General features: G+C 37.3%; 1 protein-coding gene across 3 annotated transcripts; it reads right to left on the bottom strand.

Moving 5' to 3' along the window:
- On the bottom strand, positions 1 to 22,716 carry RWDD1 (RWD domain containing 1). 3 transcript variants are annotated; one of them, XM_008007248.3, is made up of 9 exons: positions 22,243 to 22,451; positions 20,905 to 21,032; positions 19,722 to 19,835; positions 12,895 to 12,960; positions 8,443 to 8,573; positions 4,306 to 4,449; positions 2,863 to 2,995; positions 2,319 to 2,381; positions 1 to 295 (listed from the first exon to the last, which is right to left on the bottom strand). In XM_008007248.3, the coding sequence occupies exons 6-9, from the start codon at positions 4,429 to 4,431 to the stop codon at positions 174 to 176; spliced, it is 444 nt and encodes a 147-aa protein (XP_008005439.1). In that variant the 5' UTR covers positions 4,432 to 4,449; positions 8,443 to 8,573; positions 12,895 to 12,960; positions 19,722 to 19,835; positions 20,905 to 21,032; positions 22,243 to 22,451; the 3' UTR covers positions 1 to 173. The 3 variants fall into 3 exon arrangements, with proteins under 3 accessions (XP_008005439.1, XP_008005438.1, XP_008005437.1); XM_008007247.3 differs by lacking the exon at positions 20,905 to 21,032 and having other exon boundaries at positions 22,243 to 22,716; XM_008007246.3 differs by lacking the exons at positions 19,722 to 19,835; positions 20,905 to 21,032 and having other exon boundaries at positions 22,243 to 22,528.
- Between the last annotated feature and the right edge of the window lie 5,105 nt (positions 22,717 to 27,821).

Genomic DNA, 27,821 nt, shown 5'->3' with positions numbered 1-27,821 from the left:
TTTTATATTTGAAATTTTAAGGTCAGTTTATTAAGTTCAATGATGAAAGCTATCAGAAGAATATTCTCCTGAAAATAATTTTTTCTTAGAAAAAAAGAAAGGAAAACAAAACCCTCTGAGCATAGCCACAGATGCTGTGGCAGTCAAGCCTCTCTGCAGATGGGGACAGTTCATTAGTCAGCTGAGTCACTCTCTGGGTCAGCAGGATTATAGTCTGGATCATCTTCATCATCCTCCAGCTCCAAGTCATCCATTTCTTGGAACAAAGACTCATCTACCTCCACGTTGTTTCCAGCTGGAAAAAAAAAAAATAACCTTTAGTCTTATACTCAGAAATAAAAGATACAACTCATTGGCACTACCAAACTGAAATCTCTAAATATGCATGTGAGGTAGAAGTGATGAAATCCCAAACTATAATTACTACATATCATACCAAAAGTGATTTGTATTGGTCAGTAGAGACTCTGAAAATTTAAGAGCAACTTCATGTTTCCAGTTCATAATCTAAAAATCCAGTTATTAAAAAAAGCTTACTAGAATTTATAATGTAGCATGTTATAAGTTGAAGACAAGGATGATATGTTCTCATGGTTATAGAAAATTATCACTGACCAAGGGACCTGTATGAGGAGTTATGTCTTCCAGTAGTGGCAGATAAGCATTGTTAAAGCTCAGCCATACTTGTTAATTAACTGATTTGATTTGATCTTCATTCTCACCCCGTTCCCCTTTTAACCAATGATATGCCTTCAGTTACAATGTCTAAAGCCTATAGGAAACAATACCCAGGCTCTGCATTAAACATCTTCACTCTTCAGTGTGTCTGAAGTAGATAATACAATTAAGTCCTGGCCAAAGAATAACCGGCTCTGTCTAGGAGACATAGCAAAGGCATCATGGAGTAAATGAAGTCTGAAATATCTTCATGATAAATTTGAATGCACCGATAAGAAAAGGAGCCAGGAGGAAGCAATTTTAGGTAGAAGTATATGCAAAGGGAGAGAGAAAATATAAGACCTTGAATAATTCTAACTGGAAGATGAAATTCCTGAGAAAAAACACCTGAAAGTAACATAGATGAAGGCCAGACTGAGAAAGACTGTGTAGGTCATTCTCTCCCTATAAGCAGTGGAAACCATCAAAGGATTTTAAGGAGAGAAATTTTATGAATAAATGTGGGTTTTAGAAATACCATCTCACAGGGAGTGACCATAATGGCACTAGGAGGAGGAAGAGATTTAGGGAAATAATTTAAGAAGCTACCACAAAAATCCAGGTGAAAATGACAAAACATTTAAATCAGAAAAGGAAAAGGTATCAAAAACTTTAAAATGTTGCCTGTCAGTAAAGGCCTAGCTTAGATTAGAAAGCATTTAGCAGTAAGCTATATCAATACCGCTTCTTAACCTTCTTCAGCAGGTAATTCAGAACAAGGCTGAAAGGCCAGAAGCTAAAGGATTCCCAACTGGCAAGACAGACACAACAAAAGGTTAATGAAGTACAGAACTCTAGAGTGCTATCAGAGGTGTGACTGAGTATGGAGCCCAGTTTAAGAAAACACATGTAGGCCATAAGCTCCCAAGGGGAGAGAACTGGCCCATACTGTACTCTGCTGTATTCTCAGTGGCCAGGACAGTGCAATAAATATTTCTGAATGAATGGATGATGGATAGATGGAAGAGAAGAGGATAGGTGGTAGGAGAAAAGCACAAGGGACTAGATGCTCCAAATACATTAAGAGTCATATGAAAGGCTGGTGAGAGGGAATGCTAGACGTTAAACATGAGGTTTTTACAAGCTCCATGACAGACCATGGAATAGTTTTCACAGATCTGTGATACTAGAAATTTGAAGAAAACAGGTCACCTGAGTCACAATAACCTGGTTTACTAGTTGTGAGGATAGTGTGATCATCATTGTTTATCTATTTCTATCTTTGATATTGCTTAAGTTATCAAAAAATTTAAAATATATGTTGCTATAGAATTACAACATTCATTTCAAATGTATAAATTGGTCAACCACTAGAATTTATTCTCCAAAATGTATTTTTTAACAGCCTTGGGAGGAAAAATGTACAATAAATAAAGTTCAGTTTGCTTTTCATGGTTCAAAATTAAAGAGACTACATTATATATATGTGGAATTATTATTATTATTATTTTTTAATAGAGTCAGGATTTCACTATGTTGCCCAGTCTGGTCTCAAACTCCTGGGCTCAAGCAATCCTCCTGCCTTGGCTCTCCAAAATGCTGGGATTACAGGTTTGAGCTACTGTGCCCATCCTACATGTGGAATTCTAATATTATCTTACCATCCTCCAAGAACTGGATATCAGATGTGTCAAGATTATGATCCGTTTCAAATAGTTGTTTCCCTTAAAAAAAAAAAGTATGTTTAATTCAAATGGCATAGTTTTTCTCCATTTTCACTACGACACTTAGAAAGCAAGTTTGAAAACCTCTTTTTTCTGTGAATTTCAATAAATTTCTGAATGTATTCAGTAGCTGAGTGGCATATGAAACGTATCTGCATTAAAATGGAACAAGTGAAAACTCAGTCTGCCTTAGGGTACTAGAAAAACAAATGGGTTTGACTCTACTACTTCTAAGACATGATCCTGAATGTCCTTCTATCATAGGATCTAGCAATTATAATACTTGTATCAAAGATAAGCCATAAAAATTAATTACAAATTATGAGTAGAGAAATATCATCTGGTAGATATGTTTTCTCTTTTTGTCCTAGATGCCTATGTATATTATTTTCTTACAGAAATCTGACCAAATGATCCTCTTGCTATGTAAAAAATGATACAGGAGGGTTTAGGAAGAATAGGAATGGCAGGGGAATCATACCACTTAATTTATTTTTTCCTGCTTGTTCTTCTTCTTTCATCCTTTTCTTTTTAATTTCCAAGAGTTCTGCATCAAACTTGGCCTTCCAATTTAAGAAATTCTCAATTGTAACTGGAGTACCATGGAATAATTGCTTAGAAAATAAAAAAAAATAAGTCACCAGATTAATGAAACAGCAGTTTAACAAATAAATCCTAATAGTATCTTCTAAATAAATAAACATAACCCCTTATAAGAAAAACAGAAAAATTAATGTTTGAATTTTTGAAATATTTAAACTGATTTCTGCCTGCACTGGCTACTCTCACTGGTTTTGGCAACATACTTTGGAGTAGTCCATTTTTTTTTACTTATTACAAAAAACAAAGATAATATGCAATGTATTCACTGTATTTACCACCATAGCTATTCATTGTTAAGAAGAAAAGTTGTTGCTGTCTGATATGGTTTGGCTGTGTGCCCACCCAAATCTCAACTTGAATTTATCTCCCAGAATTTCCATGTGTTGTACGAGGGACCCAGGGGGAGGTAACTGAATCATGGGGGCCTGTCTTTCCTGTGCTATTCTCATGATAGTGAATAAATCTCATGAGATCTGATGGGTTTATCAGGGGTTTCTACTTTTGCTTCTTCCTCATTTTTCTCTTGCCACTGCCATGTAAGAAGTGCCTTTCACCTCCCACCATGATTCTGAGGCCTCCCCAGCCATGTGGAACTGTAAGTCCAATTAAGCTTCTTTTTGTTCCCAGTTTTGGGTATGTCTTTATCAGCAGCATGAAAACGAACTAATACACTGTCAATAATGACATGTTTCGAATACACATCAATTTCTAATACTAAATCATTGCTTTATCACTTTATTTCAAAATATGAGGGTTTCTTTACATTTAGTAACTATTTAATTCACTGTAGTATAGGGGATTTATAATTCTAAACTCTATACCAAGCTTGTCCAACCCATAGCCAGAGAGCCACATGCAGCCCAGGACAGCTTTGAATGTGGCACAACACAAATTCGTAAACTGTCTTAAAACATGTTTTTTCCTGCAATTTTTTTATAGCTCATCAGCTATTGTTAGTGTATTTTATGAATGGCTCAAGACAATGCTTCTTCCAATGTGGCTCAGGGAAGCCAAAATATTGGACACCACTGGCTCTATATCATAGGTGAAATCTTTATACTTCTTGGTCTTATCTGCATGAGTTTTACTAACTTTTACTGATTATCATTCATTACTCACGCTATGCCACCAACCAAATAAAGGACTTCTACAATTTTACTCTTAGTAAAACTTTACTAAAATTTACTTTTATTTATTTTTGTGATTTCCAAAAAAAAAAAAAAAAAATGCTGCTATTGATCAAAAAAACCCTCAAAACCCAACCAAGCAACCAAAAACCGATTTAAGAAATAATAAAAGAAAACAAGGCTTTTAAATATACCTTTTCAGCTTCTTCTGCTTCTTTTTCTTTTTGTTTCTTTTCTTCTTCTCTTCTAGTTTTTATCTGATCTACTATTTCATTCAATTTTTCTTGCACAGCTGTCACTAGAGTAAAAATCATCACCATACCAAGATTTTCTTCAGCCTATGTAACACAAAAACGTGATGAGGAATAAACTCTCAGAAAAATAAAAATCCATACATTTATAATGATTACTAATTTGATTATACCCTATGTTCATAGAGTTCAATAAAAGATCATTTAAGTGAGCATATATAAAAATAATATCTTATTTAAAAAGTCATGTAAATGTGCCATATCCAACCTGAAACAGATACTGTATTTCAGCAAATTCTGTTTAATAATCATACAGGTAAAATTCAGAAAACTGTTTCCTCTAGTAACTAGCAACATCCTTTCTCCAGCATGTTTTCAGTATTTTAGATCTTTCTGACTATTTTAAGAGCCGTGACAATGAACTGCATTTTGAGGCCAGAGTGATTTCTAAAGTAATAGAATAATAAAGAATGTAAGAAATACTGTAGTTTATCTATATCAACCTTTTTTTCTTTAGATTTGAAATGGTTTAAAACCAAATATTAAAGCATCTCAAACTCATGAAAAGGATATAACTCAAAAGGCTATTAGGAAGTTGGTCATTTGAAGGCAGAAAAAAGTAACAAGATAGGGTTTCAATGAAGAAGACAAAAATAATTTCAAAATATACTAGCCAGAATCTCAGTGCTAGAAGCAGAGATTACTAAACATTTCTTTGACAGGGCTGGCCTCAGCAGTATCTGAATAGGTATTGCATCTCCTGGGCCCTCTAAGTACTAGGCTTCAAGCTAGCTCCTACAATGCAATTCATTGGGGTTTCTCTGTGGTGTTTCTATGCTAACCATCCTATATCTATGACTAAACAAACTTCTCCTGAGTGACAAACCCATATTAAAATTGACTATTTTGGGGCAGTGACTTGATGTCCCACCATCATCTCAACACAAAACCATCATCTTCTCCTCAAAACTTATTCCTGGATTATCAATCTCCGCAAATCACACAACCATCCACCCAGCCTGAACATCCCCATCCCATCATAAGCTCCATCACTGCTACTGATCTATTCTTAAAAGTCATTTAAGTCTGTCCATCAACACTGTTATAAGCCTAGCCCAGAGTACCAACATTTTCAGCTTGGAATACAAGAAACTCCTAACTGGTCTTCTTAAAAGCTATGATCTTAAAACCTAACATCAACCTCCCCTGACCACTCAATACATACATACGTAAACACACACACACACACACACACACACACACAGAGAGAGAGAGAGAGAGAGAGAGAGAGAGAGAGAGTCACAGAGAGAACTAATCAATTTATAAACTGAAGCACCACAAAACTGATCTAGTCAGTCTCTTGCTTAAAACCCCTTCATAGCTTTGCAAACCAATCAGGACCAAATCCATATTTTGTGAACAGTTTAGAAGACCCTTCAAAGAAGACAGTAGCCTCTTTAGTTACACCACTTATCACCACCAACTTCAAATCCTAAGGTCAATAAATTTTGTGTGACTAGAAGTTCTAGGAGAAATAATCAATCACTTGCTCTCTCTCACCTCAATATCCTTTAACAAGTTTGTTCGTCTACCCTGAAATTCTTCTACTCTATTTCCTGGCCAACTCTTCCTACAGCTCTCAGCTACTCCTGGAAGCTTCTCCAGAACTTTGTGTATGTCAACCCATATAATCTTATATTTCATAAGATTCCATCATAGCATTTTTCATACAGAATGATTTCCAATTTGCTAATCCACACTGCTCACTAGAGAAAAAAAAATCAATGAGACCAGGGATGGTGTCTTTCTTGTTCACTCAACCTAATGCTTGACACATTTCAATAACAAAACTTTCATATCCAATAAAAGTAGGATATCTTTTAGAAAAGTTAAGTATTCCAATAGAAAAGCAAAAAAATAATCATTCACATGGAAACTGGACAACTCAGAAGTCATACTAGTTCCACATCACTAGTAGTTTTAAAATGCAAATTATAATTATATTCCATTTTCACCTTGTCATCATTTTATGTCCAAATGAAAATATCTGGTATTAGCAGATGTGGGAAAACAGATACCACAATGACTACAGTGAGATCATAAATTGGCACAACCATTTTGAAGGCCAAGTTAGCAGTATGTATGAAATTATTAAGTATGCATTCCCTTTAACCCAGCAATCCTACTTCTAGAAAACACTGAACTAGTATACTCATCAGCAATTTCTTCTTTTCATTTATTCAACAAACATTTGAGTGTCTATTATGTGCCAGGCACTAGGAGTACAAAAGAGAACCTGCTCTAAGGACTTACAAGTAGTGATATATAAGAATGCTGAATTATATACTAATTCTTAATTATATGTTAATTATATATCGGGCAAAAATGAGAGACAACTGTAAATTGTTTTAGAAAAAGAGTAATTACATATACATACAATGAGATTCTATACAATAACCAAACATAATGACTCATATATGTTTAACTGAAAAGATGCTCACATATATTATGTGAAAAAGAGGATGTTATAAAACATTACGCATAAAATGATCTAACTTGGGTGGGAGAGGGGGACTATGTATATAAGCATAAGGAAAAAAAGTCTTACACTAGATCACACCAAAATGTTAATAGACAATTAATTATACATGGTGGGTACAATTAATAATAATCTTTATTTTCTTCTTCTTCATGATTTTTTGTATCTTCTGAGTTTCTGTAATATGAATTTATTATTTTGATACCGGAAAATTATAACAATTATTTTCTGGAAAACAAAGGACAAATATTCCCTGAACACACCTGAGGCTCAGGAAGGTGTCAAAGAAATCAAAACAGCCTTTTTGAAAAGAGACAGTTTGAGTACAAACAAAATATTAAAAACATGGAAAAATTCACTTAGACTATATAATTTACATTAAGGTGTGACTGACTGAATATAGCATAACCATCCCAGGTTCTCTGCAATGTTTTAGAAGATGTTTGAAGAGCTGGGCAAGGTGATTCATGCCTGTAATCCCCGCACTTTGGTAGGCTGAGGCAAAAGGATCACTTGAGCCCAGAAGTTCAAGGCTGCATGAGCCATGATCATGTCATTGCCCTGCAGCCTGGGTGACAGAGCAAGACTCTGTCTCCAAAAAAATAAAATTATAAAAAAAAAGATGTTAAAATTAGCATAACTTTATGCTAGGTCACAAGGTGAATAGGGCCCAAGATCAGCAAAAATTCCTATCTGATACATCTTCTTTCACTCCTCATTGTACAACAGCTCCAGATATTTTTATAACATCAACATTTTGTTGACCACTGGTCTTTAGAATACGTAAGTCATGTCTAAGGTGGAGATATGTTTTCTGTCAATTCTTCTTAAACAAATAAAGGTAGAACTTCTGACTTCAAGATAGTGGTATAAGAATTTTACCCCCCTTGCTACTCTCTACTCTGAAGAGCCCCATGAAAACTCTACCCAGGCATGAGTATATTTTAAATACCTGCCAAGCCCAGATTATGGGTAGCCTATCCCACAATAAAATTAATCCAGTAAAACCTTTTTTAATATCCATTTTTATTTCCACACAAGCCTCCCCTCATAAAGGGGTCATAAGCCATTACTATTGTTTGTAAGCTTTGGGAGGAGGAGAGATGGGAGAAAAAAATCAATCGCTAGTACTTCTCCCAGACTATAGGCAACTAGCGTGTAACAAGTCAGAGAGGGAAGAAGTTTTAATTTTTTAAAAAAGTTGAAAATTGTAGCTACATATGGGACTAGGCATTCTAAAAACCAAATCAAAACACTGTTTACAACTTAAAGTACCCACTGGACTTTTTATCACCCATGACATGAGCGAAAAAGCCATGGGGCTGACTGAATTTCAAGCAGGGGCACTGGGACAAACTCTATTACTCAATTTTAAAGGGACAGTAGGAAACAAAAATAAAGATGCTCTGTGATTATGTATCATGAATTCTGCTTGGTCAATGTACTATTTACACAATAGCATTTTCTAACTCTTGAAATTAATATGTAATATTTAAGGCCAACAAATGCTGCTACAAAACATACAATTATTATTTCCTTACCTGTAATGCTAGTAATTTTAAAATGTCTGAGACATCATTATCTTCTAGGTTTTCCTGGGAGAATATTTCATAAAGGGGAGCTTCATCTGGGTATTTTTCACTGTATGTAAACTTGAGGGTAGTCTGGACAGCTAAGACATAAGATAAGTGTTTGATGTGAATACCTTAAAAATATACAGGTAGATATCTTTGTTGAATCAGTAAAAAGTAGCACAACAGATTTTCCTATGAAGAAAAAGGTAAGAGACCAGATGGATAATCACTAATGGAAACAACACATACCACAAAGAGATGGGATTACCAAAAATCACACTTACACATGAAGCACATTTACCACTTACTGGTATTTTACCAGACTGCATGTCTGAGAAAGAGGATGAATAAACACCACTCATTAAAAACCTTTCCTAAGATAAACAAAAGGCACTGAATACAACACATTTTTTAAAACTACTACCGTATGCTGATTTTCAGCCTCTACCAGAGCCAGTTCCTACCTGCAGAAGATCTGGCTGTAGCCCTGGAATCTATATTTAAATCCATACAATGTCAGCAGGGCTAATTAGTGGCTGGATGGCACTGTTTTGACCTCGACAGTATAAAAGGTTATATGGGAAACTTTTAACCTAATTCATCTAGATATTCTCACTCACTCGTTAAGACTGTGTCAATTTACGGATCTCACACTTGTACGGAAGTAAAACTCCTATGGGCATGTCAGTGCAAGGTGCCTCTCTGCAGCGCAGGCCACTGAGTTCTCAATTCCACCAGGCAGTCTGCGACTAAGCAGTAGTACGAAACATTTTCTGTTAAGACTTTTTATTACAATGATCTTTTTCGCAGAGTGCCATCTTTTGTGTAACTCACATTTTATATTATTAAAACCTACTGATTTTGATGAAGCAATATAAATTTATACTGCTCTTCATGGACGGGGAAAAAAAGCACCTTAAAATTTGCAGGTTTGATATTTTATTTTTCATGTTATGATATTAACAAGGAATTTTATGAACCAAAAATTGCAAAAGATTATGTGTTAGAGGTCAGTAAGAAACAGTATCTTCTGGCATTTTCCTTTCTTCTTTTATTAGCACATTTTTAGTTTTATTGCTGGAACAAGATTTTTTTTTTTTTTCATTTTATTTCTTCCCCAGCTTTCTTGAGGTATACTCAACAAATAAAAATTGCATATATTTAAGGTGTACAATGTGATGTTTTGATATACATATATATTGTGAAATGATTATCAGAACCAAGCTAACTAACATCACCTCACATCATTATGATTTGTGTGTGTGTGTATGTGGTGAGAACACTTAAGATCACCTCTTTTAGTAAACTTCAAGTATACAATATGGTATTATCTATAATTAATTACAGTCATATGTTGTACATTAGATCCCCAAACTTACTCATCTTGCATAACTGAACCTTTGTACCCTTTGGCCAACATCTCACCATTCCTATTACCTCCCAGACTTTAAACAATCAATGCATTGAAGAAGAAATTTAAAGGGAATTTTAAAAATATCTTGAGACAAAGGAAAATGGAACATGGCCAGGCGCTGGGGTTCATGCCTGTAATCTCAGTACTTTGGACAGTCAAAGTAGAAGGATGATTGCAAGTCAGAAGTTCAAGACCAGCCTGAGCAAGAGAGTGAGACCTCGTGCCTACAAAAAATTTAAAAATTGAGCTGAGAATGGTAGCATGTGCCTGTAGTTCTTGCTATTTGGGAGGCTGAAGGTGGGAGAACTGCTTGAGCTCAGGAGTTGGAGGCTGCAGTGAGCTAACAGAGCACCATGGCACTCTAGCCTGGGCAACAGAGTGGGACCCTTGTCTCTAAAAAATATTTAAAATTTTAAAAATTAAAAAAAAAGAAAATGAAAACACATCATACCAAAACTTATGGGTTGAAGCAAAAGCTGTTCTAAGAGGAAAGTTAATAGCAATAAATGCCTACATCAAATAAAAATAAAGTTCTGAAGAAACAATTTAACATGTCCCTCAAAGAACTAGAAAAAGAAAAAATGGCATGAAATCAGCACAAGGAAGAAAATAATAAAATCAGAACAGAAATAAACGAAATACATTAGAAAAACAATGGAAAAAGTCTAACAAAACAGCTAGACTAGAAAAAAGGGAGAGGACTAAAATAAATAAAATCATACATGAAAGAAGATATTTTATAACTGATATCAGGGATGGGGAGATACTAGTTATAGGATAAAAGGTTTAAGACAAGATGAGTAACTTCAGGTCTACTGTAGTGCATTATTATTACAGCTAACAATAATGTACTGTATACTTAAAAATTGCCAAGAGATTAGATATTAAACGTTCTCACCAAAAAATTAAAAAGTAAATTTAAAAAATAAAGTTTATCATTGTGGCAAATTAGTTTCTTCCTCTTTTCTATCAACAGAATTTTATACTTGATTTGTTTCACGTGCATTATATCCTGAGAATATTCTTTAACACTTAGTGTACATAGTTAAAAATTAATTTTCACCATGCAGGTATATTAAAATGCATTTAACCATTTAAAAAACTAAGTTTTTTTTTTTTTTAAAGTAACATTTACTGATTCTAGTATAAGTAAAAGACATTCAGTAGAGAAAAGTTAGGAATAAAATAAGGGAAAAATAAAATCACAAATAATCCCATTATCAGGAAGAAATCGCTATGTCCATTTTGGTATATTTTAAATATCTTAAAAATATTTCATAAAACTACATTATTTTTATCTGCATATATCTACATTTTAGAGAAAATTTTATTTATAGATGGATAAAATTTTGCTTAAAATGTACATATTCATATATAAATATAAAATCTCAAAAATGAGAATACTTCCAAGTCTTTATGCAATACCATATTTCCACTTCATGTCACTGTTTATTGGTTAAGAAAGAAACAATGATATTACAAACATCCTTGTATGTATCATTTTGTATTATGATACTGTGCTTAGAATAGATACCCATAAATACAGTAGTCATTGTATCAAAGAATATGAACATTTTCAAAGTCTCCTGCTTCATGAGTCCAATAGTTCTCCTGAACATGTGTATTGATTCATATTCCAAAGAGCATAATGCTATCTGCCAATACTAATAATTTACTGGATATATTATTTCAGCTTGCATTTTTAATTACCTGTGAGATCGTTCTTTTAATGCTACCTTTAGAAATTGTACATCAATGCCCTCTGCCCACTTTCCTACTAGTTTGTTCACTAAAAAGGAGTTTTCGGGGAAAAAAAGTACAATGCAGGATTTAGTTTCAAAGAAATAATTTTGAAAGTATGGAGGATAATGCACTGAGTATACTTATTTCATAGAGCTATTACTAGCTCCTAATAAAGCTATTACTCAGAATATGGGAGCTCTCACAAGACATTTTTATATTTTAGTTTTTCATTTCAGCATAATCTTAAACCAAATTTTATTTGGATTATTTACCCATGAGCATCACCGCACCATTCTGGAACCTACAGTGGCATCATATGAAGCCCAAATCCCACTGGCTTATTTACAAAGGAAAATTTTAAATGGTTTGAAGAGCAGTCAGTATAGTATTTATTTCATGCTTTACAGCATTATAGAAAAATTTTTAGATACCAATCTGCAAAAGCATATTGGTTATCAATTTGGTAGTAAATAAATGTAGTCAATATCCTTTTAATTCAGATTTCAATAACGTGTGAATGCAAACCTCATTTTCAAGTACACTAAACAGATTTGGAGTTATCAAGCAATACCATAAAAGTTGGCTATTAATGACTGCTCCTGGCAGAATTTAGGTTTCTAGCTTCAAAGGGGGGAAAAATGTGTAGGGTTGCTAGTTTCAATTTACATAACCTTTTTATCAAATTACCATATCAACTAACGTGACTAAAAATAGAAATAAACTTCAGATACCATTCCCCCAAACAACTCCAAATTTAATTTATTTAATTTTAATTTATTGGTTTTTATAGTTATATTATTTCAAAAGAAAGAGACAGAAACTTGCAGATGGGTGTGTATCTAGCCCCATTTATAACAGCAAATGTCCAGTGAACAATCTAAATGTTCAGAGAAGAACAGCCATGAAAAAATAAGTCACTCAATGGAACCACACAACCACTGAAATATGTTTGCATGCAAAGTATTGCTTTGAACAAAACAAAAGTCACCTACCTTTTCTCCATCTGCTGTATTATTAATATTACTATTTCACTTTTAAAAACTAAGCTTATTGTGCCAGACTATATTTCATTAATTTCCTCTCTATTTCCCTAGAAATCATGTTCACACAGTAAATTCTGACTAGAAATATACAACATTCATAGTAGATTCGTAACAGCCCCTTAGCACCTCCACACTGGCAATATCCAGCATAATGCCTACAGAATAAGTGAAATTCCTGAGAAGCTTAGAAAAACCACAAGTATTTTTTATGAGACTTACTTTCATCATTTTCTCCAGCCTCAGATGTCACAGTAATGGTGAAGCTGGGTGGATTTTCTGATAATACTGCAAGAAAATACACACAGAAGTTATTGAAATGCCTTCTAAGGCAGATGCTTTTCCTTATTAGCAAATTATCAGTCCTGGAAACTGGTCCCTAGGCTATATTTCCATTTCCACAAATACAGACTAAACAGAACACTGAAATGACAAAATTACCATCAACTTTCTATTTAAATGCAGGGTTGTCTTTAATCTGGAAAGAAAGAACTATTTTATAGTTATGTTATTTTAATATAATATAACCATATTATATTGTATATATTTTTATATATTTATATATAATAATATATATTTTTTATTTTTTTATATATAAAATATATATGTTTTACCAAGTCAACTAAAATAATTAAGTAGTTTACCTTTTATTTTAAAATCTCCACCTATACATGGAAAATTACATTCTTAAAAAAATCCCAAACATAATGGCAAAGAGTTTCATGTTTCCCACCTGAAACTCCCCACTGATATTCATGTTTCACTGATTTTTATACTCATGTATTGTGAGATATAACTCAGAATCTCCATAACAAACAGTAAATACTGATTTGTTAAAATTAGTGTCTTCTTGCTGTCATTCTCTACCACATCATCTCTAAAACCAAACTTTCTTTCACACATGCTTACTAAGCCTCTACCATCTTTCACAGAATTATAAATCAATTAACTATGAATGTAAAATCAGATTGCAAGTAATTTACTCAGCAAGACGAAACATGTAAAGCAACATTTATATAAACAACAAAGTTTTGTATGTCATTTTATAGCCTATTGTCTATCTAATACTAATCTCTGTTTATTATCTATTCCTCAACAAGAACGCTGTAACAACTCTATGAGAGCTCCTAGATCAGTATCTGGCAGTATCTAGAAACTCAATTAATATTGCCCCAATAAAAGAACTAAATGAATAGAACGAAAGGAGGAAAAACAGCAACGAAGAAAACTTGTACTCAGAACCATGTGAAAAGTAAACAAGGAAACTTCAAGCCACCAGGAATGGCTGCTAAGCCTATGAGAAAAGCCTATGCCTCATTCCCTGTCCAGAAAGCACTGGTACCTGTTAAGGCTGGCAGCAGCTCTGCAGGCTTTTTCAGAAATGAAAGAGCAATAGATCACTGAAGAAGCAATCATGGAAACTATTCAACTTTTCCTACCTGGGAACTTTCTAAAGCCATTATAAATATATACTATCAACAGTATTTTCTGGCTGGGCACAGTGGCTCATGCCTATAATCCCAGCACTTTGGGAGGCCGAGGTGGGTGGATCACTTGAAGCCAGGAGTTCGAGACCAGCCTGGCCAACATGGTGAAACCTCATCGATATTAAAAACACAAAAAATAGCCAGGCATGGTGGCGCATGCCTGTAATCCCAGCTACTCCAGAGGCTGAGGCACAAGAATTTCTTGAACCTGGGAGGCAGAGGCTGCACTGAGCCAAGATTGTGCCACTGCACTGCAGCCTGGGCGACAGAGCAAGATACTGCCTCAAAAAAAAAAAAAAAAAAAAAAAGATAAATAAAAAACCCCAAACCAATTATTTTCAAGATAGATGTCTTCATTTTAATTTAAGGTACTTTAAGAAATGATGAACACCTGTGATTACTAGAAAAGTGTTAGATAAAAGACTCAGGAGATTCATATTTTAATAGGTCTTGGGGAGTCCAGCCCATTCTGAAAAAAGTTTCAGCCCACCGAAAGGTTATTATAATAGAGCCATAATATAGTTGGCCTCGTCTATATTTTAAGAAATACATGTAAAATATAGTTGATGTATTTCATTCTTATTTCCTTTCATGACCAACTTTAGCAAGTCATGAAATGTAAACACTGCAACTATAGAAATAAGGGATCAGCCCAACGACATTACAACTTATTACCACTTTCTAGAACTCCCTGAGGCTATAGGTCAGAGGTAACCAATACTCAATTACAACAGGTAACATTTATTGAGCATCACTTTGTGCTTGTGCTATGCTATGCATTTACACGAAAATCCTGTACTTCTAGCACAAGACCATGATTTATACTATTACTATAATTCACTAAATTTTCAATGCCATCAAGTATGAGATACACTTTACGTACCACTAAGAAAGAAAAATAAGCTGCCAACTAAACCAACATGTAACTAATTATAAGACGAGTCCATATTTCAGAGATGTTAAATGTAAAATATGTCTTAAAAATAATTAAATGTGGCCAGGTGCCGTGGCTCAAGCTTGTAATCCCAGCACTTTGGGAGGCCGAGATGGGTGGATCACGAGGTCAGGAGATCGAGACCATCCTGGCTAACACGGTGAAACCCCGGCTCTACTAAAAAAATACAAAAAACTAGCCAGGTGAGGTGGCGGGTGCCTGTAGTCCCAGCTACTCGGGGAGGCTGAGACAGGAGAATGGCATAAACCCGGGAAGCGGAGCTTGCAGTGAGCTGAGATCTGGCCACTGCACCCCAGCCTGGGCGACAGAGCAAGACTCTGTCTCAAAAAAAAATAATAAAAAATAATTAAATATACTATCACCCCAATTTTACAGATGTGGAAACTAAGATACAGCGCTTTTAAATAATTTGTCCAAGGTTATCAGGTAGTAACTGAACAAACAGAATGAACTATATAGAGCATCATTTAAAAAGAAAACATATTTCCAGCTGAGAAATTCCAAGGAAGTCATTTGAGCTAGGCTGTGAATCATGAGTGGCATACTGGCAAGCAGAGATGGAGAAGGGAAATGCACTCGAGGGCACCATAGAAGCAAGGGCCTAATGGTGGGAAAGCTAAAGATATATATACGGAATAAGAAATTATTCCATTTGCTGAACTTTTATGTGAGCGAAGAAAACTAGGTGAAAATACAGTTGAAAGTTTAGTTGTATACAATCTTTTTTTTAGTAATAATCTGATCAGAATTGTTCTCAAAACATAGGAAGACAAATCTAACAACAGCGCATAAAATGAAAGGAGGGAAATGACTACAGGCAGTATGAAACTAGGTCACTATTGCGATAATCCAGGCAAAGGTAATGAAGTCCTGAACTAGGACGGCAGCAATGGGAATAGCAGGAAACAGTGGTGATGATATTTTAAGTTGGCAGGCTGCAGGCTGAGCATGTGATGCAACTAACAAAAATGAGTAATAACAAAAAAAATCAGACATGATATATTTTAACACTTCAGGACTTTCAGTTAGAAGTGTTGAACATGCAATCAGAAATGGGCGAATGGTGGTAAAGAGAGCTGGGCTTTAATTCAATTTGGGATCATCTACACAGAGGTGATAGCTAAAGCCATTAGACTAAATGAGATCATCAGAAATGTAACACAAAGAAAAAAAGCCAACATAAGCTTTGTAAGGAATCCTCAATTTGGAGAACAAAGTAAGAGGAAGTAATAACAAACTCAAGAGGTAACAGTGTTATGAAAATCAACGGAAGTGAGTTTCAAGAGCAGGTGAAGAATGATTCTCCTCATTCTACCCCATCCTGCCCACTGTCTCTTGTCAGTTTCCTAGCAAGCAGATTTCATCACATTGTTACCTGCTTACAGCAGCAGTTCCCTATCCATATACAGTGTGTTGGAATGAGTTGTGAGAAAGGGGTAGAATCACAGCCAGCACACTAAAAAATATGCATAACTCAGTCTATTTCATTTGTGAAGTCATCCCATCTGTTGGAATCTGAGTCTGATGTGGCAGTGTCTACAATATGCACTATATGGTCTGTGTGGGAATAAAATGGGCAATGAACTATTGCCCTGTCAGATCACATCTAAGTCCCTGACAAAGCCCTCTGTGATGTGGCCCTTGCTTATTGGTCAAGTCTCATTTTCCATGACTCTCACTTCTCACTTCATGTTCTAACAATACCCAAATAACTTGTCCTTTGAACATATTCTGATCCCTCAGAGTCCTGCTTCTGCATATGTGCGTCCCAGGCTGGAATACCCTTTCCCTAGTCTCATTTACTTGTTAACTTGTCATTACACCTAAATTTTCCAAAACAAGTCAGACCATCCCCTCTCCCTAAATGTATCTGATGTCTGTTTCCCCAAGCTGAGATCCTAAAAAAATGCATATAGTAAATATCTGGTAAATGAGGAAACCAAAAAACATGGGAATGTTAGCAAGAATATCAGTGAACTGCCAGACCTGGGGAACCAGATAGAACAGGGAGGCAAGGTGGACCAGAAAGAAACTGATGAACTATCAATTCATGAGAAATCATGAGATGCATGTTCAATAAAAGCATGGGAACAAAAGAACTACAGTGTACAAAGGTTATGGGAAGGAGTAATTTTCAGGGGCCAAAATGTTAGAGATGGCATTTTCAAGGTGTGGCAATGCCCATGTGCAGCTAAAAAAAAGTGGAAATCAAAATCATTAGTGGAAAGAGACAAGAAATTATGAAGCCATATTAGTGGAAAAATCAACTAAGATGGTATTTCTAGTAAAGAGTATCATGTTTGTTTTACAATTATAAGGTATAAGGTATTTTCACTCACATTATTTCTCATTAAACAGATACAGAGACTAAGGCTTGGAGAGGCTAAGTGATTTGTCCACGGACACTACATAAAGTTGCCACTATAGAGAAAAAACGTGAAGCAAGTACAGCAAAGAAAAAAGATTTTGGGAAGTACTGCTAAAAGTCCCCCAATATCCACTCTCCCCTTATTTAAGTTATGCCACTTTTAACTCAGCATACTGACTACCCAGCATAAAGACTACATTTCCCAGTTTCATTTCCAGCTAGCCCTCACCAAATGACTAAGTTCCCACTAAAAAGATGGAAGTAGATATGCCCTCTGACAGTTTCCAGGAAATTTCCTTAAGAAACTTGCCTTCTCTCACTTCTCTCTGTTCTTCTTCCTTCCTTTATTCATCCTACTTCCTGGAAAGGGAATGTTACCATCTTGGCCATGAGTGTAAGACTACATCTTAGGTATGACAGAGAGCTACATTAGAAGATGGGTCCCTGAGGAGTTCTTGAAATAGAGCTGCCACAACTCTCTTGCATGTGCAAGAGCACATAAGCAAGAGTAAAATAAGTTTTTACCTTTTTAAAAACCAATGTTATTGGGGGTTTTCTGTCACAGCTGAATCTAATCTTATTAAAATAAGTATTTTTTAAAAACAGAAAAAGGGATATTTCAAAGTTGGGCAGTAACTAAAATAGGGATGGGAAAGTTACTTAATTGAATTCACAGAAATAGATAATTCCTAAGTTCTGATAAAAGACTAATCCCATTACCATGCATTACTGTGAGTTAGGGTAAGTAGAAGAAAGATTAGTCTTCAATAAGGATGCCAGACTTCCACCACTGTAAGTAATTCAAAATACTTTTGAGGGCCGGGCATGGTGACTCATGCTAGCAGATGATGACTCAATCCTAGCACTTTGGGAGGCTGAAGTGGGTGGATCACTTGAGGCCAGGAGTTCAAGACCAGCCTGGGAACATAGCGAGACCCCAGTCTCTCCTAAAAATACAAAAATTAGCCAGGCATGGTGGCACATATCTGTAATCCCGACTACTTGGGAGGGTGAGGCAGGAGAATTGCTTGAACCTGGGAGGTGGCAGTTGCAGTGACCCAAGATGGTACCACTGCACTCTAGCCTGGGTGACAAAGGGAGACTCTCTAAAAAAAAAAAAAAAAAAAGAAAAAAATTGAGAAAAAGAGTAAGCTGGGCCAGATGCAGTGGCTCACGCCTATAATCCCAGCCCTTTGGGAGTCGGAGGTGGGAGACTTCCTTGAGGCCAAGAGTTCAAGACTAGCCTGGGCAACAGAGCAAGACCTCTGCTGATACAAAAAATGCAAAAATTAGCCAGGCATGGTACTGTGAGCCTGTAATCCCAGCTACTCTGGAGGCTGAGGTGGGAAGATCACTTGAGTCCAGAGGTCCATGGCTCCAGTGAGCTGACTGGGGCACTGTGCTTCAGCCTGGTTGACAGAGTGAGACCTTGTCTCAAAAAGGAGAGGGAGAGGGGAGAGGGGAGAGGGGAGGGGAGGGGAGAAGACAGGAGAGGGGAAGGAAAGGAAAGGGGAAGGAAAGGAAAGGGGAAGAAAGGAAGGAAGGAGAGAGAGAAAGAAAGGAAAAAAAGAAAAAGAAAAGAAAAGAAAGAGAAAGAAAAAAGAAAGGAAAGAAAGAAAGAAAGAAAGAAAGAAAGATAGAAAAGAAAAGAAAAGAAAAGAAAGAAAGGGAAAGAAAGAAAGAGAGGAGAGAAGGAAGGAGGGAAGAGGGAAGGAAGGGAAGGAAGGGAAGGAAGGGAAGGAAGGAAAGGAAGGAAGGAAGAAAGTTAGCTGTTGGCCATAGAGGAAGGGCAGAGAGACGTTAGGGGACAGATGGTGGTGAAACTGATAGAATTAAAGATTTGTCAAAAACAGGGATAAAGAGGTAGAAGCTAAAAGGTACATTAAGAGATACACAAATCACCTTTAGTTTCCACAAAATATGAGAGAGCCCATATTAAAATAAGCACCTCTGGTTGTTAGGGAGTGTCTGACCTTTCAAAAAGCATGACTTAGAACAAACTGCTTTTACAAGATGACTTCTTACCTATCTCAAGATACAATTGTAACTGTCAAATGTGAATGGCTGCTGCTTAGAGGTACTGATAAAGAAATACAGGATTATGTACTCCTCTTTGTAAGGCAAACAGAATTAAGGAAACTTGGCTTTTAGTTAACCTGATGCCAACAAATTTGTTTCAATAAAACTCCCCACAGCCAGAGATTTCAATACATAAATTGAAATAACCAAATTCTACTACCTTAGCAGGACCTTGTCAAGTGAAGAACTACTGAAGGAGAATGTGGTATCAGGAGAGTCCATTTATATTTTGGAAGACTAGTTGTTAGGAGGGTTGGATCAATGTGCAATCAAGCTACAGAATAGGCAAAAAGAAGAAATTGTATTATGATTTGTTATAACCACAACAAATGCAACACTGGACCAAAAGTACTTTGCAAATAGTCAAAGCAATTAATTCTGAGGTTATGCTAAATCTATGTGCCTACGTCTATGGGCTGGACCGTGCCTTTTCAGCATCCACATGGGGTTACAGGTACTTAACAAATGCTTCTTTGTCAGGCACTCAGTCATTCATTTAAAAAAAAAAAGTATATTTCCTTCATCAATAGCATTGAGTATTAACCAAATTTAATAATTAAATGTGATTCAAAATGAAGTTACAAAACCTCATTTAGTGTTCCTTGGCCAACTGACACAAGCAAGATCTCTTTCTTAAACCTGGCATGAGAATACAAAAGTATGGAATCATAAATACAAAAGAAGGCTTTAAAACAGCAAATCTTGCAAATCTCCAAGATTTTAAAAGATCAGACATGGAAACATTTCATTTCAAAATCCTCTGCCTTTTCCCCAAGAGGTTTCATAAAGAACTTGATCACTAGGAAGGCAACGTTCCCTAAGAACTATAAATAAAGACATCTCATTTTAATTTATTTATTGCAAAGCTTGTAGAAATGTTGACAGGAGTTACAGACAGATGGCTTATCTGATAGTGCAGAATACCTGAATGCATCAAAAGATTCATAAATTGTCTTTTATTACCCTGGCTCAGAATCCTCAAGCACTTGGGCATCTGATAAGAATTTCACATAGTGAACTATACCAGAGCTGTCAGGGCCTAGTACAATTTGAAATACCCACAAGATTATTTCAGGGTTAAAAACAAAAAAAAGGTATCAGTTTTATAAATGCTTATATGCATAGGATTTAGTGAGGGATAGCTTATGTCCAAAGAAATGAAAAGAATAGCATATCCTGCTTTCTTGACTCTGCCTACAGTGTTCATATCTATTATGTTTCCAAAGTTCTGGAAATGACCAAACATGATTAAGAATATATCCAACAACTGACCCTATATTCTATTTTAGACACAGACATATAAGCAAGGATAGAGAAGGGAGCCAGACTCCATACACACTCACCCAGTTAATGACACTCTCAAACCCCTCTTCACACATCCCCTTAACATCCTCACAGCACAGATGTACTGCTGGTGAGAGAGAACATGAACAGGACTGGAGCTATACAGGGATAGCTGAGAGACATCTGCCTGTTGGCAAAGCAGAACAAAATTTGCTACCATTGCAAGCAGTGATCAAAAGGTGGAACCAAGAAAACTAAGCTAAACGATGAAAGGGAGAGGGGTTGGAGTTTATGAGTTAAAGTAATATACCTTCCACAATAAATTCTGACTATCAACGATAGGCAACACTCAAAGGAAAGGATGGCGAATGTAAATGCACACACCTAGTTTCTACTCACTCATATTGGCTTTATTTGGCCACTTCTCAAATCTCAGAGGAGCCATATTGATATAGTTATGTAGCATTTTTATAATCATCCGAAGCATGGCTTAATAGAGAAATCTCATCCTCTAAATTATACCTAATGAACTTCTCATTATAATATTTTACATTAGCCCAACCTATCAAGTAATCTTCTGCTCTCCCCAATCTCAGCTGGAGCTGAATCCCAAGTCCCATATGTCTGGAAGGTGAAAGAACAGGCAAGCGTTCCGGACGTAACTCTTAGTACCAGCCCTGCCGCTAACTCGCTGGCGGACAGTCCAGAGCAAGCCACTTAGCTTTCCTGAGCCCCCAAGACCTTGGCTTGTAGCAGGATGCCCAAGCTAGATGATGTCTAACCTCCTTTCCAATCTAACAACCTATGAATTTATAGCGGAACGGAAATTTGGGCCACATTATCCATTAGGCATTCTGCTGAACGCCAGATTTTTTTTTTTTTTTTTCATAAGAAAAGAAACCCGACAGACTTCAGGGACTATACTACCCTCAAAACCTATCTGAGTAACTGAGAACAGTACTCTGAATCCCATAAACTAAAGTAGCATCGTATGAAAAACAGTTTCTACCTTAATAAAGGTGAAAATGTGAAAACTAACATCCTTGCAACTGTGGAAAAACGAATCTCACTTGGAGTATCTTTTCTCTTAATGTATTATAAATCTCAGGTTGCTGTAGGTTACACAGAAACCAAAGTAACCCGGACTCAATTTTCAGGCCTGACACCCTCCAGCATCACCCGGACTTTTAGATTTCAGGGAACAAGCAGAGAAGGGGGAAAAAGTCACTGGGTTGCTGGTAAGTGACTGAAGAACTTGAGAAGAGTGGAGGGCAAGGTGGCCGCGCGGCCTCACGGTCCCCTTCTCCACCCCAGCCTAGGAGGCCCAGGGCTGCGGCGGCTCCTGCCCGTCCCACTCCACCTCGGGGCGGCTGCAGGCTTGCGGCCGCGGAAGTCACCTGTGAAGGAGTCAGGGTAGATGGACTCCAGAGCCTCCAGCTCATTGCGCTGCTCCTCGCCGTAATCTGTCATCGTGGCCCTTGCTCTTGCCCATGGATTGCCCAGACACCTAGGCGGCGCGCAGCAGCCCAGACAGCTGCAGCGCCGGGAGAGCGGGCGGCGGCGGCCAGGCGGGCGCAGGCGCAGAGTCCCCGGCTGGAAGGCCCAGGGCCCAAAGCCAGACCCGGCCTGCTTAGCTACAGTTAAGCGCCGGCCTCCGCCTGCTCTCTACTTCCAAGTTCGACTAGTTCTGCCTGGCCAGAGGGGCACTGATTTGCTGCCTGTCCCACACTCGCTCGGGACTTGCTGGGACGGTGCGCGCGGTCTGGCATTTGCTAAGGACACCTACAGCCGGCTGCTGGGCTTTGCAGGCCCTGAGCCTTAGAAGCTTCTCAGCGCGGCATCCTCGCTCGATGAGTCTGGGCTGAAAGGCCGGCATCGTGCGCCAGGGAAAGATAGCGTCGCTGATGGCCGAGACGAAGCGACGGGCGTCGGGTGCCTTCACCTTTTCTGGTTTCCGATTTGACCCTGTGGCGTAGGTGCTGCGGTCTTGCTACCTAGTGTGGACTAGTGGGGTTCAGGAGATTTCTGCGCTTCTTGAACTCCGTATTGCTTAGCGTCCCACGGGAGTTGGACGAGGGGCTGGGACCAGGGTAGATTCCACAGGGCGGGGGAACAAAAGCTCTGCACTGCCTTGAATGAGCACGGAAGGGTCGGCCTAACTGCTTAATAAGTCGGGGTGGATCGGGGGGGAGAAATAGACCCTAGGTCCGGCTTCTCGGTTCAGATCTTTAGGTTTAACTTGTGAATTTGTGAAATGAACGCGGCTTGACGTTTTATAGATCTCAAGATGTCCGTGACTGTGTATTTGTGAATTGGTGAGAGGAATGTCGATCTCAGTAATAACAGTTTTAATATGCAATGTAAAAATTGCAGTACCCCGAGAAATATTGAAAACCTTTATTTTGGTAATACCGCTTCCAAGAATAAACTTGAGCAAGTAGCATGCATTTGTGATCTCCAAGGTCATTGCAGCAATCACAAAATTTTCAAAGTGCCATGATGGCAAAAGCTAAGAAAATGGCTAAATAAACATGGTTAACTTTATGAAAAGAATATTAAACAACTGTGGTAACAATAATAAAGGATCCCATGTTCCTTTATTATAATATTGTGCAAAGTCGAAAAAATGGAAAATTTTAAGAAAATATTCAAAAGCTGTTCCCCACTTTATTTTTCTTTGTTTTGATTTCTCTGTATTAAAGCTGGTTTCACTTGTATAGTGGGAGGAACACTTTTTAAACGAAAGCTTCCTAATGAAGCCTCTGAAGTTTTCTCTTGTTGAAATGGTGATGTCCCATGGACCAGAAGGCACCTTGATCTTTTATTGAGGAGTGCTGCTTACCTATGGCAGAGGAACGCTTTGGTACTCATTACGTGTTTACGGTATTAAGGGTTGATTTCAGGCATTCTTTTAAACTTTAAGGAAAAAAGTAGAGTCTCCTAACTATGATGAGAATCAAATAAAATACATAAAGTAACTTTGCAATTATAAGTTGCTCATTTTTTTTTGGATCGCTTCAGTTCAGAGGAATTATAATGATTTGTTATAAGGAAAGAGCTGCCAGAGGAAACAGCTAGTGCATAAGTCCTAAGGGGGGAGTCAAGGCTGACTTTTGGCTACAAGAACTGGAAAGATGAAGTTCTGTTGACCAAAATAAGTGAGGAAGACAGAATCAAATTTGGCAAGGAAGATGGCGTTACATCTATAAATGACTCCCAGATCAAAGAAAAGCGAGCAAAATTAAGTTTTTTCTCCTAAAAGAATAATAAAAACAACCTACTAAAAGAAATGAGATGCAGCAAAGCAACAAACATAACAAGGTTTACGTTAGAAAAAGGTTACTTTTGGTTGCCAATTGCAATCTAGTAAATGTGGTACCTGTTTATTTGCAGTCCTATTTCATTAGCAAAACTTTTGGTAAAGCATCCTTTTCAAACCTTATGTATCACTGTAAATAAACCCTACATGCTTCAGAATGCTCAAGAGTGTTACTTTTATACTGGAGATGGCTCTCGTAATCAAGGAAACACATCTGTAAATCTTTGTCATACCTACATATGCATTATTAAGCATTTTTTAGTGGATCTCTAATTTCATTTTGACCATAACACATGCTTAACAGAACACAGCAAGTCCCTTAACTGAAATTGTGGAAAATTCTCATGAGGCAAATTGACTTTCTTTTAGTGTTTCGTTTTAAATTGGTAGTTTAAAGATGTTATAGACCAACTGTGTTTTAAGCTCTGCAGGTAGGCAAACGGTGTGAGCCATTGATACGGTTTGGCCGTGTCCCCACCCGAATGTCATCTTGAATTGTAGTTCCCATAATCCCCACGTGTCGTGGGAGGGACTAGGTGGAGATAATTGAATCACGGGGCCGATTCTTCCCCTGTCCCCTGTCCTTGTAATAGTGAGTTCTTATGAGATCTGATGGTGTTATAAGGGGCTTCCTTCTTCGCTGGGCACTCCGTCGTCTTCCTGGCAGCCATGTGAAAAAAAAAGGATGTGTTTGCTTCCTCTTCTGCCATGATTGTAAGTTTACTGAGGCCTTCTCATCCATGCAGAACTATGAGTCAATTAAAACTCTTTCCTTTATAAATTACCTAGTCTCAGTTATTTCTTCATAGCAGCATGAGAACTGACTGTTATAGCCATCATAGGATCTGGAACCAGAAGTAATAAACCCAGCCTTAGTCATTTGCAAGATACGTAAGCTTATAAGATAATTCAGATGACATGAAATAATTATAAGCATATTTTGTAAACTCCATATCAACATTATTTACTGATAATTAAATTCATATATCATCATATAAAGCATTGCTATTCTCTGTTCATCTTTATTGCTGATGAAGTATGTCCCTAAGAGATTCATCTTATTTGTATTCTTAGTTTCTTCTGCGGGTAATGCAAATTAGTAGTTGCTATTTACTAATACTATCAGCCTTTAAAAATTATTTTGATGTTTATTTTTACTTTTCTGTGCCTGTGAGTTTTGTAGGCAATCACACTATCAGAAGCTCAGTGTTGAGAATTCCCTATTTCATGCCTAATTTTAATTATTAAACAGTTCATGCGGCTAATGTTTCATTTGCTCAGGTATCTCAAAGACTTTACTTTACTTTACTTTACTTTATCTCAAAGACTTTACAAGCACAAAGAGCCATATAAAATTTTAGTTTTGTGTACTCTGAATGGATATCTCTTCAAGGGTAGTGAATCTTAGTAATACTTTCCAGCCTAACTCAGTTCCCTGGCCTACAATCTACTCTGAGTCAACACAGAAGCCAGAGTGGTACTGTTACAATGTAAACCAGTCCGTATCACTCCTTTGCTCATAACTGCCCCATCCTCGTCTCAGATTAAAACCATGTATTTATAATATAGGTCCTAGAATCTGGCTTCCTGATCCTCATCCTCACAGCTCTTCTTTCTGTGTCTTAGTCCATTTTCTGGACTAAGCTTATAACAGAATACCCGAAACTGGGTAATTTTATTTGTTACAGTTCTGGAGTATTGGAATTCCAAGGTCAAGGGGGACATTTGGTGGGACCTTCTTGCATGTGGGGACTCTGCAGAGTACTGAGGTAGCACAGGCCATCACATGGCGAGGCGGCTGAGTGTGCTCACTCAGGTCTCTCTTCTTCTATTCCATTACTCCAGCCATACTAGCCTCTTTGCTGTTCCTCAAGCATGCAAGGGAGGATTTCCTCCTAAGGTCTTTGCACTTGCTGTCCCCTCTGTCTGGAATGCTGTTCCTCCCATACCCATATGTGTCACCCCCTCACTTCCTTCAAGTCTTTCCTCAAAGGTCACTTTCTAAATGGGGTTATCCCAACTAGACCACCCTACTTAAAATCACAACCACTCCTAGCACTACCTATCTCCTTTAACTCATTTTATTTTTCCCATGCTACTTTAAAATTACACTATTTATTATGTTTATACTCTTTCTCCCTCTAGTAGAATGTAAGTTCCATGAGGGTAGAAATTTTGTTTACTGTTGTATTTTGGCACGTAAGGCAGTACCTAAACAGACTAGGCGCTCAGAAAATATTAACTCTCTGAGTGAATGAATGAATCCAAAAGACTGGTAACATGGTACAGTCCTAAAAACACTGGACTGGGGGATTATAAGGCTAGGTTACAGGTCTTTACAATGAATTTGTCATATAAATTTGGGTAAGAAACAATCTCTCTGGATCTAAGAGCTTTCCCATCTATAAAACGAGGGAGTTGGGTAAAACGATCTATGAGATTCCTTCCAGATGTAAGAGCGTATGATTCTCAAGATCATGTTTATATTGCAGTCAATTTTGTATAGACTTCAGAGTTAGCAGTTAACTTCTCTGACCCAAGGTGCCTTGGCTAAAGGAGTAGTATGGTATGGTTTGGCTCTGAGTCCCCACCCAAATCTCATCTTGAATTGTAATCCTCATGTGTCAGGGGAGGGGCCTGGTGGGAGGTGATTGAATCATGGGAGTGAACATCCCCTTGCTGTTCTCATGATAGTGAGTTCTAGAGAAATCTGATGGATTAAAAGTGTGGCACTTCCCCCACCCCTCACCACTCTCTCTCTCGCCACCATGTAATACGTGCCTTGCTTCCCCTTTGCCTTCCGCCATGATTGTGAGTTTCCTGAAGCCTCCCAAGCCATGTGGAACTGTGAGTCAATTAAACCTACTTATGAATTTCCCAGTCTCAGGTAGTTTTTTTATAGCAGTGTGAAAATGAACTCATACAAGTAGTAGTTATGCATGGAGTTGTTTTTCTCCTAACAGCCTTGATGCTAATGTTCTTGAACCATATAACATATAGGGGCCTCAATTCTGGGTAACAACAAAGCAGGGACAACGCTAGGTCTAAGTGAGCTACACTTCCAGCATTGCCTCGCATGTAAGAACAAAGTATAAGGTGGGAAGACAAGAAATAAAGTTTGTACATGTTCCTTTCCTCCTACCCTGGTAATAACCATTTTGATGTTCTTTGACTTTCCTCCTCTTCCTCTTTTCCTCTCCCTCTTCACCACTGTCCACAAACCCCTACCTTTGCTTTGGATGTGAAAAGGATTGAGACATGGGGAGAAGAAAACAAAGGAGCAAAAGAGATAGAAGATAGGGTTAGTGAAATGCAATATAAATGACTTTAAATGTATAGAAAAAGACATGAGAATTAAAATGAAAATTTTAAATGTAAGTCATCAATTCTCTGGCTTCCTTTGAGAAAATACAGTGAAGGGTTGAGTTGGGGTTACCCCTAAGGTATGTAGTGTCCTGGTGGCAAAATTTTTTGTGCAGTCCCTGTCTCTATAAACAATCTTATATAATTGTATTTAAAATGTATTTTTAAAACTCATGGGCCCTTGTAAGATATAATGACTTATTGATGAAGATTTGGAATAAATAATAGAGAATTACTGATGGCAGCGGGAGGTAGACAGGTTCCTAGGTGGGAAGGGGCAGGTCCCCAGTGAAA

This window comes from Chlorocebus sabaeus, chromosome 13 (genome assembly GCF_047675955.1).
Source record: "Chlorocebus sabaeus isolate Y175 chromosome 13, mChlSab1.0.hap1, whole genome shotgun sequence".
Classification (NCBI taxonomy): domain Eukaryota; kingdom Metazoa; phylum Chordata; class Mammalia; order Primates; family Cercopithecidae; genus Chlorocebus; species Chlorocebus sabaeus.
The sequence above is the reverse complement of the archived record's forward strand: the minus strand, read 5'-3'. Positions and strand labels throughout refer to the sequence as shown.